General features: G+C 51.7%; 1 protein-coding gene across 9 annotated transcripts in view; it reads right to left on the bottom strand.

Annotated features, from left to right (window-relative positions):
- Positions 1–15,128, bottom strand: part of SPTAN1 (spectrin alpha, non-erythrocytic 1) — a 58,460-nt gene that overhangs the window by 30,866 nt on the left and 12,466 nt on the right. For all 9 annotated transcript variants that reach the window (XM_034664622.1, XM_034664625.1, XM_034664627.1 and 6 more), the window contains exons 4-22: positions 13,343–13,483; positions 12,842–12,988; positions 11,228–11,361; positions 10,914–11,058; positions 10,682–10,836; positions 9,927–10,062; positions 8,598–8,699; positions 7,590–7,727; positions 7,045–7,155; positions 6,271–6,348; positions 5,976–6,131; positions 5,537–5,741; positions 4,842–5,023; positions 4,043–4,286; positions 3,729–3,851; positions 2,759–2,976; positions 1,851–1,943; positions 1,366–1,500; positions 140–288 (exon numbers count right to left, since the gene is read on the bottom strand). In XM_034664622.1, the coding sequence (XP_034520513.1) occupies positions 140–288; positions 1,366–1,500; positions 1,851–1,943; positions 2,759–2,976; positions 3,729–3,851; positions 4,043–4,286; positions 4,842–5,023; positions 5,537–5,741; positions 5,976–6,131; positions 6,271–6,348; positions 7,045–7,155; positions 7,590–7,727; positions 8,598–8,699; positions 9,927–10,062; positions 10,682–10,836; positions 10,914–11,058; positions 11,228–11,361; positions 12,842–12,988; positions 13,343–13,483 (2,792 nt within the window). The remainder of the gene's footprint in view (positions 1–139; positions 289–1,365; positions 1,501–1,850; positions 1,944–2,758; positions 2,977–3,728; positions 3,852–4,042; positions 4,287–4,841; positions 5,024–5,536; positions 5,742–5,975; positions 6,132–6,270; positions 6,349–7,044; positions 7,156–7,589; positions 7,728–8,597; positions 8,700–9,926; positions 10,063–10,681; positions 10,837–10,913; positions 11,059–11,227; positions 11,362–12,841; positions 12,989–13,342; positions 13,484–15,128) is intronic.

The raw sequence follows: 15,128 nt of genomic DNA, 5'->3' as shown, positions 1-15,128 counted from the left end.
AGGGTGTGCCCTGAGTGCACACGGGCACCACAACAGTCACGCCGAAGCCTCTGGACACTGCCTCAACCTTGGCCTCCGTGGGATGTAAAGTAAACCCGAGGGACACCTGGACCTTTCTGGTCGCCAGTATGGCCCTTACTGGTGGTCAATCTGCTCCTGCCGCACGGCTATGCTGCCTTGCTCCTCTAGGAGATTCTCGCGGGAGGCCGACTGGGCGGGGTCCAGCTTCTTCACGTACGCGGCCGGCACGAAGCCCTGACGGTCGTTCACTTCCACCTTCCACCAGTCCTACGGAGACAAACGGACAACTGAAAGCCCAGAAAGGGAGAAACCAAGGAGGCCTGTGTGTGTGTGTGGGTGGGTGTGTACACGAGGGCTCTGACCATGTCAGGAGGATCCCGTGACAGTGTCAAAATCACTTTACTCAAAGACGGTCACCTGCCAAGCATAGAGAGTGTCACGAGGGAGCCACAACACACCCAACATGAAGGGCAGCCCTCTCTTTGTCAGACACCCCAGAACCGCACTAAGAGTGTGGCCACGAGCCAAATGTGGCTATGTAAATTTAAATAAGTTAGAATAAAATTAAATTTAAAAACTCAGTTAACCAGTCACATTTCCAGTGCTTAAATAATCACTTGTGGTGCTGGCTACCGCAGAGCCAGCACACACAGGAAATGTCCACCATCACAGGAAGTTCCATGGGACAATGCTGTTGAGTAAACCAGAATGAGACCGGAAGGTGCTGAGAGTCAACGGAAAATACAAATCACAGGTTTCCTTAAACGCTCGTGATGAGGATAACCTGGGGGTGTAAGAGTAAGGGTCCTTAACGACGGCTGTGAACATTTCTCCAGCCTTAAGTACTATCTTTTGTGATTTATCGGACATGTGGAATACCACGCAGCTCACTGCAAAGTCACTGTCAAACCAGCGGATGTCAAGGAAGGCAGGCTGATGAACTGGGAAGCATTTAACATCGAGAGCCTAAGGGGTGACATCAGAGCCATCTTCAACTATCTGCTGTGGCCACACAGTCTAGATTAAGAACCAATAGCTACGTGTTCCAGAAAAGCAGACTTTGGTCTCAAGAAAAGGAATTCCACCACGAGGTGCTTAATCATGAAAAGAAGCTATCTCGAGAGTGTGAGCCAGCACGCTGCCTCCAGGCTTCCGGGAAGGCGGACGGGTTACTTTCTTCATCTCCCAAGAGACAGACCCGTATCAAGGGAGAGACTGACTGGGCGACTCTGGTCTCTCCTCAAACTCTAACCCAGCCTCACTTCAGACACACGACCCACAGACACCGCACGGAGCAAAACTGGTGGTGCTGACGGAGACCCACGCCCACTTCCGACGCCTTGCCTTGTTGGTGCTGTTGAGTAAGGTGAGAATATCCCCTTTCTTCATGGTGACCTCTCGAGGACTCTTCTCCTGATAGTCGTAGAGAGCCAAGACCAGCTCCTTTCCAGTCTCGTCATCCATGGGGGCCACTTGTTGCTAAAAATCCCAAGGAAGGGCAAACCCAGTTAAAGAATGTCCATGGTGTGTCACCCGAGCACACAACGGACTCCAATTTCAACAACTGTACCAAATCTACCAAATACATTTTATGAGAGATCTCCTCTGAAACTACCAGTAAAATCTGATTCTAGAACTTGAACTGTTCCAAATCTTACCCCCACCCCCAAAAAAACTCATTTTAAACTGTTTACACATCTTTGTGTCACAGGACATCACAGTGAGCCCACTAGAACATTGCTTACGACTGTCACACCTACTGGAAGTGCCCGAGCCCTGCAGCTTCCCGCACCCCCAATGCGCAACGGTTCAGCAGAAGCCCGGCTCACCCGGCACGACTGAGCCTGGTCCCGCAGAGCCTGGATGCTGCTGCCATAGGCGCTGAGATCTGACATCAAAGCTTCATGTTTCTTCAGTAGAGCCTGAAACCAAAATCACATACAGTGACCCCGGCGCAAGGAGTGGGGGTGCCCCAGCCATGCTGCCTCACCGACCCGCCACCCTCCCGAGACGTGCTCAGTGACACGCTGATTTGATCACCTCCCGCTCCACACTCTCTCCCCGTTTCTGATAAACGTCAAATTTGGAGGACAGATTCTTTGCGATTTATAATATTGTCTTTTCTCCCTGCCCGTACGTGCCTGTGTGGGGCTGGAAAAAGACACGGAGACGGAAGGCACAGAATCGCACACGTGGTGAACCCCCCACCCTTCGTAAGAAATCAACATCATCAGCAAACCAAAGAGAGCTGGTACGCTGCCCTCCCTGTGGCTACTGCTTTCCCTTGCCACACGTGGGGCTTCACCATTACCCTCCACCACTGCCGCCCAAGCTTTTTTTCAGTTCTCCCTGCCCCATTTTTTGGGAGAATCCCATATGCTGCATGTCCACATTCAGCTACTCTAGTTTCTGTGCAGACCGGTAAGCGAAGAGGTCAGTACAGGGGCTGCACCGAGGCATTCATGAATAAAACGTCAGGGTTTCACTCAAGAACACCAATTCCTGGCAAAAACATGCGCTCATGGACACGTACACATGCGTGCGGAGGGAACAGGACAAGAATGGCAAAAACACTCCAGACAGAAAGTAGCGACAGGTAGTCTCCTCTCTCCTGGCACAAATGAGTTTCCACAGAGCAAAGTAAACACCAGGTCCTAAAGCACCCTGAGAAACCGACAACGCAGAGGCCGCACCTGCCACACACGGGGACCCCGGCAGGATCCCCACGCTCGCTCACCTCCGCAGAGTCCTCGTCCTTCCCGTAGTCGGTGCTGCCCACGATGGGCTCCTTCTCCCGCATCCAGGACTCAGCCTCGTTGGCGTCGGCGAAGTACTGCTGGGCCTGCAGGGAGTCTTCTAGGTCCTGCCGCCGCTGGGAGGCCTTGGACTTGAGGGACTCCCACTTCTGGTTCAGTTCGCTGAGCTTGGCCTTCACATCCTCTGCAGCAAAGTGGCCTGGAAGGTGGGCGAGGGAAGGGAGGACAATGCAAAGGAGGCTGCCACGTCGCTGGACGGACAGGTCTTCCGGGTATCCACGGCACCGCTGCTACGCCACCAGGCCCCTCTTTATTTTGAAAAAGATTTTATTTATTTATTTGACAGAAAGAGACACAGGAGGAGAGAGAACACAAGCAGGGGGAGTGGGAGAGGGGGAGGCAGGCTTCTCCCTGAGCAGGGAGCCTGATGCGGGGCTCGATCCCAGGACCCCGGGACCATGACCTGAGCCAAAGGCAGACACCTAATGACAGCCACCCAGGCGCCCCCAGGACCCTCTTAATCCCCAGTTTTAGAAGAGGCTCGGGTCTCAACCTTTTAAGTATCAGCTCAATTTCTGCCTCCTCAAGGCACGATCTCTATCTGGACCCTACGAAGCAGATACCCCAAATGACACCAGGGACTGGACCATAACAACATAATAAAAGCCTGACAGTGCCACCCTCAGTCCTCGCTCACTGTTCCACACTCTGTCCACTGCTTGATCTCACTTGACCCTCACGACTACGTCAGGAGTAGGCGTTATTACCCACATCTCACGGGTAAGACGTTCCGATCGAGAGGGTAGGGTCTAGTCAAGGTCACACAGTGAGGAGAGAATGGGGAAGGTACTCAACCCTACAGCCCAGCCGGACTCAAGTCCATGCACTTGACCAAAGACAGGACATGAGGAGAGCCATAGTAAAGCCACTCCCCGGAGGGTAACCACTCACCTTCCTCCACCATGGCGTTTCCCTTCTGTGTAACGGCTTTGATGCGGGGCTCGTGCCCGGCAATTTCTGCTTGGAGGGCTTGGTGCTTCTTCAGCAGATTTTGGACTCCAATCAAATCTTTGCCTAAAAACAGAAACCGCGCCCTGGTCATCCACACCATCAAGGGAAAGGTCAGCCCTGTCGTTCCTAAGATTCTACTGGGGTTCCAGTTCAACTTAAACTTGACCTTGCTTGTTCTGACATGCACCTCCTTCATGCTACAAGGGTAGAGCCCTTTCTCAGACTTGATTCTCATCTGATGGAAGGAGACGGACCTCTGTTGGTGGATGCAGCGATGGGCTCCTTCTCCCGAATCCATGTCTCCTCATCTTCAACGTCACGGAAGAGCTGCTGCAAACGTAGAGAATCAGCCAGCTTCTGCTTTCGGGCAATCATGGGTTCCTTGAGAGCCTCGTAGCGCGCCACGAGGGCTTCCTGCTTCTTCTTGATGTTTTCAGCGTCAAAATGGCCAGCATCCTGGAACTGGCGGGCCTGAATGGTGATGCCATCAATTCGATCCTGGGGATGGATGGGAAAGGACAGAGGCTTGAAAGCATGAACCAGCATCAGCAACCAGGTTCTGGACTGATCCTACCTCAAGGGTGGTTTGATCATAAATAAAGACGAAGTCACACAGTTGTCTTCCCAGCCCAGAGAGTATTTTTTTCTGTCATCTCTTTCCCTCACCTTGGGCTCCCAGAAAGCTCCGAAGGAGGAGTTTTGTTTTGTTTTTTTTTTTTTAAGATTTTATTTATTTATTTGACAGAGAACAGAGATAAAGACAGCCAGCGAGAGAGAGAACACAAGCAGGGGGAGTGGGAGAGGAAGAAGCAGGCTCATAGCAGAGGAGCCTGATGTGGGGCTCGATCCCGTAACGCCGGGATCACGCCCTGAGCCGAAGGCAGACGCTCAACCGCTGTGCCACCCAGGCGCCCCCGAAGAAGGAGTTTAATTGGAGAAGAACCGGGAACACATACAGCTACCTAAGCAAATCGGCACCTTTTACCCTTCCGCAGACAAGGGTGGTCTGGACGTCCCTTGCCGCCCTTCGCTCCGCCCCCGAGCCCGCTGTACCTGGTGAGCGGCCACGTCGGCCTCCAGCAGTGCATGCTTCTTCTGCAGGTTCTGCACGTTGGTGAGATCTTTGCCGTAGTCGTCTGAAGCCAGATGCCCCTCCACTTCGTACAGCCACAGCTCGATATCCTCCACGTTGCGGTTGAACTGCTGTTGCTGGTTCGCCTCGCGAAGCTTTATCCCTGGTCGGGGGAACAGGGGTGATCGGCTTGCTACCCTACCCTTCTGCCAGTACTGCTCATCGACAATGGCATCTCCGTGAGGACTAGGGCTCAGGACTGTCGTCACTGCTCCACCTCTTTCACGAAGGTGAAGACGACAAGATGCTGACTTGGAAGTTCTGTAAAAAGCGTTCTGAGCCCCGTGAGAGAACGTCTGAGAATTACCGAGCGCCCTTGGCTCTCAGCGGAGCTTGGATTTTCGGTGACGGGGCCCAGTTCAGTCACGGCTAGGTGACCGATCTCCCCTTTCTCACTCAGGCTCTCCTGCTCACCAGCAACGTCAACCACATCCGCCCCACGTCAGCGAAGCATCGAGGATGCTAGGCAAGTCACTCCCAGGCGGGAGCTGAGCTCGCATGCCCACGGTCTCCGGGACCACCTTACTGGGCTGATGTACGTCCCTACACTTAACTGGGAAGGGACACGGAATCCCCCAGCATTCCTCTCCCAATCCAGGGAGACACCTTCTCTTACCTTTCAGTTCCGTGGCTTCCAGCAACTTCTTCCACAAACTAATGACCTCATTCATACGAGCTGCTACCTCATCCTTGGCATAGTGGTTGACGTCAATCAGCTTTTGTCCTGCTTTCTCCAGGGCGTCGATGCGGCTCTGGTTGGCCGAGAGCTCAGCCTCAAAAGCCTGATGCTTCTGTACTTTTCCTTGTAGGTTGGATGGGTCCTGCCAATAAAAGGAAGAAGGGGTTCTACCTTGAACCTGAGCATTGTCAAACTACCCCGCGTTACCTTCATACTTCTCTTTATTGGCAGGGGACGGGGGTAGAAAACTGCCCTCCTACATGAAATAGTGCAGTTTTTGGAATTCCCTATTTCTTTCTTTAGCTACAATTGCTCTGTGAGAGCTGCCTTTAGCTTCCTAGCCAAACGCTACACGGCGATGCTGGCAGGACTTTACTTTATAAGCTTCATCTGTGGCGGTTTTCATCTTCTCGTTGACCCAGCTCTTGAGCTCATCAGAGTCTCGGAAAAACTGCTGCAGGTGGAAAGAGTCCGCCAGCTGGGCCCGGCGACCCATGGCTCTCTCATGAAGGGCGTTGCGGCGGCTCAGCAGCTGAAAGACAAGGAGCCATGTGAATCTCGGGCTGCTACTCCCCAGGGATTTCTGGCTCAAGAGGCTACATGGCAACAGGCGTCTCAGAAGGGAGAGCCAGGGCCTGAAGGGAAGGCATGTGGGGAACCCAGAAACGTACCGCATCTCGGCGCGTGGCCACGTCGTCCATGGCGTAGTGGTTGTTCTGAATCAGCTTGGTTGCAAATTCATCCAGTGCCTACGAGGGAAGAGTCCGGGTCTTTCACTGGTAAGCACACGGTCACACAGCATGGCCTCCAGAGCAAAGTAATTACTGACAGATCACAAAACACTAAACCATAACACAGGTCGACGTTTCCCTCTTCACTTTTGAGTGTTTGATTGACGTTATTGGTCCGAGACAACAGTATTACGCTAGCTCCCTTCAGGACGGGAGACGTTTGCTGTAGCTGATGTCATGACACATCCGATAGGATCAGACAGTGGTCACAACAGGTTAGCAGCCTTCCAGTTCCTGCCTCTAAGAACTGTTTTCAAGGGCGAAAATACCTCTTTCAGGAGCTATAGCCATTTTTACTTTTTAATTTTACTTTTTGAAGATTTTAAGTAATCCCTACACCCAACGTGGGATTCGAACTTACGACCCTGAGATCAAGAGTCGCACGGTCCGCCGACTGAGCCAGCCAGGCGCCCTGAACTCTGTTTTTAGTGAAAGGGACATGTCAGTGTGGAGGCTGACATCAGGAGAAGATCTCATCCTGTGAGCGATGGCCTCTCGCGAGGCCGTGCTCTGCTGCCACTGTGAGATCTGAAGCCCCCACGGGAGCACCTCTCACGGAGACCCTCTATCACGTCTGCTCAGAAACCCTTGAGAAGAAAGGACTCTGGACTGAATCTAAGGATCACCCAAAGGTACGCCAAGAAGGGGTCTCACTGTGATTTTTTCCTCCTGGGCGCTGAGGGATTTCTCGAAGTCCTCGTGCTTCTTGAGGAGTGCCTCCACGCTATCCAAGGAGTCGCCCAAGTCTTCATTCAGCAGGAAGGCCTGGAGAAAGGACACAAAGTGCTCGGAGGGATGCCCTTTCGTCCCTGAAGGCTTCTGGCCAGTAAAGGATACAGTGGCCAAAACACAAAAAGCAGCAAAGAGATTCGACAGCTATTAAACTTCCAAGATCTCTTCCAGAAAGCCTGATGTCCTTTAGATTCACTCAATACTAACCTAATAATAGGGTGAAGTGCTAGGTTCCAGACCAAAACCACCCAAAAGTACTCTTCAGGAAGAACCAATCCCTCACCAGCACACTCATCTCTAAGCCCAGGGCCCGTCCCAGGCGCCTCCAATCCCGGCGGCGGGAGGAAGGCCAGCAGAGCCACCCACCGAGCCCTCTTCACCCGATTCACGACCGCAGTGCTGGTAACTTCCTGCCCGAAATAAGCCAGCCGTCTGCGCTGCAGACGAGCGAGAAAGAAGACGGATACCTCCTGCTTGCTCATCCAGTTGTCCACCTGCTCCGTGTCACGGTAGAAGAGCTGCAGGTCCATGCACTGCTCGTACTGCTGCCGCCGCAGCTCCCACAGCTCCAGCAGGGCGGCCCGCTCCTCGGCCAGGATGCTCAGCTGGGAGGAGGGGGACACAAGGGCCATGAGGGCAGGGCACGTCTGCCGCCCACCCCCAGGCAAATGGAAAGGCTGCCCTGGAATTTCTAATCCTCACGCTCCTCTTCGGGCCTGTTTTCTGGTTGGCAAAAGGGGGCGAATCACATTCACTTGTGTCAGCCAAGTCAGAGGGACCCCGCCAATCCTGAGCGGCTTGTATGTTTATGCGAAGGAGGAGAGGGAACTCTCGTAATTCTACAATTAATTCACTGCCATGTTATCGAAGGACTTTAGGTCAAAATGCTAAGTAAACTTTAGGTAGAAGAAAAAGGGCATCTTTCTAAAATGTGGGCAGTAAAAATGGAGTAAGGAGCCTCAACGGAGAAATGTCACCTGGGTGGGTGTTCCATAAAGCATGGTAAGCTCACAAATGCCCCAGACGTCAATTTAGGCTCCACAGTTGACAACAAGTGTGTCTGTGAAATGTCTCTTCCGAGTTTACACAATATTAAAACATCATTCTCCAATGTTCCTCAGGTATCTTTATACTCAGATCCTGTGGAACTTAGAAACTGTATACACTTATACATGTAATCTGAAAGAAAGCAGTTTCCTCCTGGCTCCACCTACCAATGCAGGACTCAACTCGCTGCAAAGTCCCCTTTAAGCAGGAAATGGGTCACCAACGTCCCAACTGAATGGAACTTTCTCCCTCTGACCAATCACCATACTACACATAGGTCTTCTTCGGTCTCTCAAGAAGCTGCCCCTGAACTTCCCGGGCACAAGCTCTGTGGAAGTTTCTTGCATACCACAGCAAATGCAGCCGGATACTTGAGGATGGGTAGCAGATTTCAGAGACTTTCAGTTAAAGAACCTCTCCTCTCTTACCTTCTCTCTCACTTCATCTGAGGCATAATGCCCAGCAGCAAGCAGGGCCTGTCCAGACTCATCTGCAGATTTAAAGCTGTCCTCGTGAGCATCGATTTCACCCTGCGGCAAGAAAAGGCACAATCAATACCCCTCAACTTAGAAAAAAAAACAGAGATGTTGAATTTCACACAATCGTTACAAATTAGAATATCCCATCTCCAACCAGGAGCAGGATCAACGAGGTGGCCAGGCTCCCAATCGCAAGGGCACCATTTACTGGCAAGTCTCTCTGCCACTGGCTCTTCAGGCCACCTCTGTCAGAGCCTGTCACGTCTCCATACGTTCAAGGGTCTGAGCCCGTCTTCTGTTCTGCTGGGGTCTCTTTGCCTTCCTTGAGCCACATGGGTGGGTGTAGGATTTTACAGACCAGGTAGGGGAGGTGCTTCCCCTGGTCCCATCCTGTTCTTCAAAATTGCCTCAGCTGTTTTTGAATTTTTTTTCCCTTCCAAATCAAGTTTAGAATGAGCTTGTCTCATTCCAGAAACAAAGAAAGAGCTGCCAGGTTTCTGGGTGGAACGGCACTGAGTGTAAAGATCCTGGGGAAAATTTTCCCCTCTACAAAAGATCGTTCCAGCCATGCGTGAGATAAGACGTTCCCCTTTAGTCTTTATTTCTTCACTCTTTCAACAAAGCCTAACTGTTTCTCCACGAATGTGTTACACAATTTTTAAGTTGTATTTCCAAGTACATTATAGTTTCTGATACAATTATAAGCATCATTTTTAAACAACGATGTTTCTGTTGCTAGTGTGTGTGACATTCATACATTGACTTTCTTTACATCTACCACATTAAAGCCTCTCAGAAGGCTTATAAGTAATAATGATTTTTACAATCCTGTTTCACAGTGTTTTCCAAAATGACTTGGCCATAGAAAAGCTTTCTTTTTAAGGTAAAGCCTATTAACAGCTCATAAAACCAGTTTTCTGTGGAACACAATTTTGGGAAAACCCAGGATAAGAAATTTAATTACACCAAATATGAAATTCAGCATTTAAATGAAAACATTGTTTAAGACGGCACATGACTGATGCACAAAACACCAGTACCTCCACTGTGCCAGGGCGTGGCCCCTCACTTTTATGGACCACAGTTAATCTCCTGACATTTAACCCGCTTCACCATCTATGAGAAGCAGGCAGAGCCAGTCTCCCAAGGCAAAACCAACAACAATCCCGTGGTGAGAGCCACCTGTGAACAAAGTTTCAGCCACTCTGGCTGTAAAAGTGCCACCCCAATGTGTTACAAGTGAAGGCCTTTTCTTCTGGAAGATGTTGGAGACGCTACCTTGTGCTCCTGATGCCTGTCCAGCAGGGCTTCAGCCCCAGCCACGTCATTGGCGAGCTCGTCTGCATTGATGAGGGCTTTCATCTCAGTCACCCAGCTGGTGAGGTCGCGGAAGTCAGCAAGGAAGCGTTGAAGTCTAGAGAAAACCAAGATAAGCCATTAGATGTTCCCAATGGAAAGCCCAGATGAAAAATGCCTTCCTGAAGCTCCGAATTCTATCCTCAGACCATGCCAACTCTAGTCCTGGGACACAAAGGATTCTTCAGTCTGACTGGAGAGGAAAGCAAGAGAAGGCTGAAATCAATCCTTTAAATCTACGTTGTGTCCATCACTGTAATTCCCCAATCTGGTCCCTTTTCTCCAACTTCCCGGTCATTCCCCAGTTCCAGCTCTAGTTAGTAACTAGCATTCTTTCATTTCCCAGTTCTTGATTTACTGAATTTTTATGGTATATTCCACTGGGGCTCTGATCGCTAAGAAAAGATTTCTACTTCTCCTGGTCATAACGCAGCAATACAGAATGGAAGGATATTCATAAAGTCATGAATACGATGTACACACACACACAAAGTGGCCCGTCTCCCAACAAATGAGACATAGGTCGGAAAGAGCCACCTGCGCCTTCTTAGTATGGGAACCCGGCAGGTGCACAGCAGTGCTGTCAGTATGCACAAGAGACCCCAAAGCCCGCCTCCCCGCTTCTCTAAGAGAGGTCCAACGGCACGGTCCGCTGAGCCTCGTGAGAGGATTCCCACCTGTAGGAGTCGTTGAGGCGGGCGTGTCTCTCGGCCGCCAGAGTCCGGATCTGCTCCCAGTTGGCAATGAGCTCCTCTCGCTTCACCTGGATCTGCGCGGCGCTCAGAGGGTGGGACTGCTGCAGGCGGTCGGCCTCGGCACACAGGGCTTTGACCTGGAAACGCCCTCCGTCAGGCTGTGCTCGTGCCCCATGCTAACTTACGGATGGAACCGGCTGCTTCCCAAACCCACCTTGTCCTCCAAAGCAGCGAGATCTCTCTCCAAACCCTCGTGCTTCCGCAGCAGAGCCTGAACGCTTGCCAGGTCGCGGCCAAAATCGTCAGAGGCCATTAACTGCTCCTTTTCCTTAATCCAGCTGATAGTCTCGTCCACATCCCTATGGAACAGAGACAGCCAGGCAGCCGCTTACGGCAACTGTCTAGAGCTGGGGGCGCCACAGCGGGCCAGGCCCCAGGCGGCTCCCGCGTCTTCCTGGCACATGCCATATACCCGAGCCGGCCCCCCGGGCACATGCCCTCGCCCGGCAGCCCGCTCTGGCTCGGTACCTGTTGAAGCGCTGCACCTCGGCCGCCCCAAAGAGCTTCCCCTGTCTCTGCAGCGCCAGTCCCTTCAGCCGCTGCCAGGCTGCGTTCACTTCATCCTGCTTGGTCTTGATAGTGTCCTCCTCGGGGTGCTGCTCCTACATGAGGGAGAGAGAGGCCGCCTTGGGTCCTGAGCCCCTGCTTCCTCTAAGGCTCTGCCACAGCAAACCTTCATCTTTCTGAAGAAATACCGGTTTTGTGTGTGAAATGAAGCCAAGCTTGTTTAAAACTAGCTTCTAGGACGCCTGGGTGGCTCAGTGGGTTAAGTGTCTGACTCTTGATTTCCACTCAGGTCGTGATCTGGGGGTGCTGAGATCGAGGCCCACGTCAGGCTCCATGCTGTATGTGGAGCCTGCTTAAGATTCTCTCTCTCCCTCTTCCCCTCGTCCTCCCTCTGCCCTTGCTCTCTCTCAAATAACTAAAACTAGCTTCCATTTCCTCTTACACAAAAAAGGGAGAGTCATTATCTATCCCTTGGAGTAGATGGTGAGGCCATAAGGCAGTGGCGGGTATCAGTACCCAAAACCTTTATGTTTTAACAACACTTCTGGGGCAACTGTGTGGGAGCGTCACCAATGCACCCGCGTCGGTCCCAAGCGCTGGGAAATCTGTTATTTCAAACATTCACGAGCCTATCAAGCATTCCCGCCCATAGACATGATCTTCAGGTCTGCTCCTCACTTCAGACTGGAGTTCTTTCTTTACAAGTATCCTTCCCCACCAACCACATTTTGGTTTTTGTTTTAATAAAAATAACATGTAAAGTAACAAATGAAGCATTTCAGCATTCTGGGGTCCATCTGCGAGATCTCAGGCTTGGCCTGACTGCTCTCCTCAGCACAACCTCGGGATGCCCCAAGATCCTGGGGCAGGGGGTGGGGGCTCACTGTGGAAGGTGAGGCATCTCTAAGGAATGCTGGCTCTTCTTTTTTCACTGGCCAGAAAAGGAACAAGTATCAGCCCCGAAGCAGATCCAAAAATTTACGATTTAGACCCCCAAAATCAAATTTCCCGGAAAGCAAAAACTCTAGTTCCTGCCGCTGGAAATGTGGGGAGCGCTCTGAGCCCTGTAGAGGTGGCTGAGGATAAAGCAGCAGCTTACGGGGACCGAGCGCGTCGGCAATGGGGAGAGGTCACACTATCCCCTCTTACTGGCTCCGAGCCGCCAGTGGAGAGCCCATTCATTACGAGGTTCCCCAGGCTCCCGAGAGAGCAGTCCGGCGTCAGTGGCTGCCTGCCAACCCGAAGAAGCATTCACCACCACACCCTCATCTGGGAACCCTGACGCCCAGCTGCAGAACCCAGTAAAAGCATGGCCACGCCCTGCCCGACAGTGGGTGGAGGAAGCAGACGAGATGAACTCTGCCCTTCCTGCCCGTGGCCACCAGCTGGAGAGCGGCTTCTACCTTCGGAGTGACCAGCCTGCTGCCTTACTTAGAACTAAAGCAAAACTCTTAGACATGCTTCCCAAACCTTGCTCACTCAGAAACCAGGGAACCGATCATCAGAATTTTCTTCTGAAAACACCAGAGTTCACAGGATGAGGTAGGAAGAAGCACACAGCACACTGCCACCCACCTGAATGAGCTTGGCAGCAAACTGGTTCACTTCATTAACTCTTTCTTCGTGGGCAGCCATATCTGTTTGAAACTCTTCAAATTTCTTCTGTAAAACCTCCACGTGCTCCAGGTCCTGGCCCAGCTCCTCAGAAGTCACGATCGCTTCCTATTCGGGGACCATAACAGCCAGAGTCACCAACCAACACGTGGAAACCATGGCTCCCAGAAACGCAGCATGAACGAGGCCCACCGGGATGGGCCACGTTAACTTTAGTGGATGCTAGTGGATCCTGTGTCCCGTGTGATCTTAGCTCCCCTCCTCCTTCAAAGGCTGAGCTCCGGGCGTGCCGGTGTGAGACTCCGGGTTTCGGAGTTCTAGGAGAGCACCCCCGAAGAGCAACCGGAGCCGGAGCGATCCCACTGCGTGCCTTCCGTTGCGCTCACAGGCTCGCGAATGCCGGGGGCCCTTCCCTCGCTCTCGCTACGGCGTACCCCGCCAGCCTTCCCCCCGGACACACACCTTGTCATTGATCCAGTCCATCACGTCCTCACACTCTCGCAGATACTGCACCAGCTTCTGGGCCTGCAGCAGTTTGACTCCCTTCTCCCGCATCTTCTCCAAAAGCAGCTCCCACTGGCGGTGCAGCTCCATCAAACGAGTCTGCGGGTTAAAAGTCAGCCCCAGAGATCACAGCCCTTTCTACGGGATCCGGCTCCTCCACAGACTTCCCACTCATCAGAAACCCCACAAGTCAGAACTCAGAACAAGTCTTTTTAAAGATAATCCCGAACTGGAGAGGAAACCGGAAGTCTGAGAATAGGAAACAGCAGACACCTCACCGTAGTTCGGTGGGTCTTAGAGAACAAAATAACTGACCTTTCACAGGTGGATTTTTTTCTAGTTCACTTTAGGGGAATTATATTCAACTATTATCAATATTATTTATAATTAATGTGCTTAAGTAACTGAATCATTAAGTGGGACTCCTGGGTCATTAGACTACTAGGAAAGGAGAGAGGAGGAGCCGACATGGAAACTGAGCAGAAATTCCTGAAGGGTGTGTTCTGAATTCATGGAGAGAAACAATAAAACAAGAGATCCTATGGGCATCCTGAATGCAAAGAAATGACGATGGGGCCCAAGTCAATAGGAACACCTTCGTATGAAAGTAGAAAAGGGCCCCTGGGTGGCTCAGTCGGTTAAGCGTCTGCCTTAGGCTCCAGTCGTGAGCCTGGGGTCCTGGGATCGAGTCCCACATGGGGCTCCCTGCTCAAGGGGAAGCCTGCTTCTCCCTCTGCCTTTCTGTCTTTCATGAATAAATAAAATCTTTAAATAAAAAAATAATAATAAAAGTAGAAGAGATGGGGTCCTGAAACATAATCAGCGATCGAAAAGGATTCTTGGCAAAAAAAGGTTTTGGAACTTCTATGAAAAGATAGTTTGTGGTTCAATATATCTCAGGTTGGGTTTATTTCCAACTTCACCCAGGTGGCAGCCCCAGGACCAAACATACTCACTTCCCAGCATCTTTGGGTTCCCATGGCACAGTCCTAGTAAGGACCTGTCCACAACTGAGGGGAACCGATCATCAATTCAAGCTTCCGGGATGCTTTCTGGTCTCTAATCCAATCTCAGTGTGTTGCCTATGCCTACCCAAGATACTGGGAGTTTCCATGTAACACTGGCAGACCAAAGGAAAACACACGACAAGGCTGAAACACTCACAGAAAAGAAGTCTGGGATCCACCCATGGTTGAGACGCCCCTCCCAGCCAGCTGAAAACTTGAAAGCCAAGAGACAGCCAACATGGGTGGATCCTCTTAGAAACAAGGGTGTATGTTTCACTTGAAAGCAGAAACAGCAGGGGGAAATAAATGCTCACACAATTCACTTCCAGCACTGCAGGTTGCAAAGCAGCCTGCCCATGGGGAGAAAGTGAAAGGCACTCCAAGGCAGGGGGGATGGAAAGGCAAGCAGCGGCAGCTCAATACTCCACCTACTCGGATGTGGGACCCGATGTGGGTGGCGGTGACTATGGGACGCCACGCTGTCCGGTACGGTGTGAAAGTCTAAACCGGCGACAGACAGGTTATCCAGGACATAGAAGCAATCTTCACCTTCCACCCCCCTGGCCCCATGTTAACCTGCCTGCTGAACGCTGTTACTGAGTTATAGGGCCAGATAAAGCACCAAGCCAGGATCACCATGGGAACTGTGAGCATGACAATAAAGACTAAACGAAAGCTCTTTGTTCAAATTAAAAACGAGACCACCCAAGGGTCACAAAAAACCCCACCCTCGAGTC

This window comes from Ailuropoda melanoleuca, chromosome 7 (assembly GCF_002007445.2).
Source record: "Ailuropoda melanoleuca isolate Jingjing chromosome 7, ASM200744v2, whole genome shotgun sequence".
Classification (NCBI taxonomy): Eukaryota; Metazoa; Chordata; class Mammalia; order Carnivora; family Ursidae; genus Ailuropoda; species Ailuropoda melanoleuca.
The sequence above is the reverse complement of the archived record's forward strand: the minus strand, read 5'-3'. Positions and strand labels throughout refer to the sequence as shown.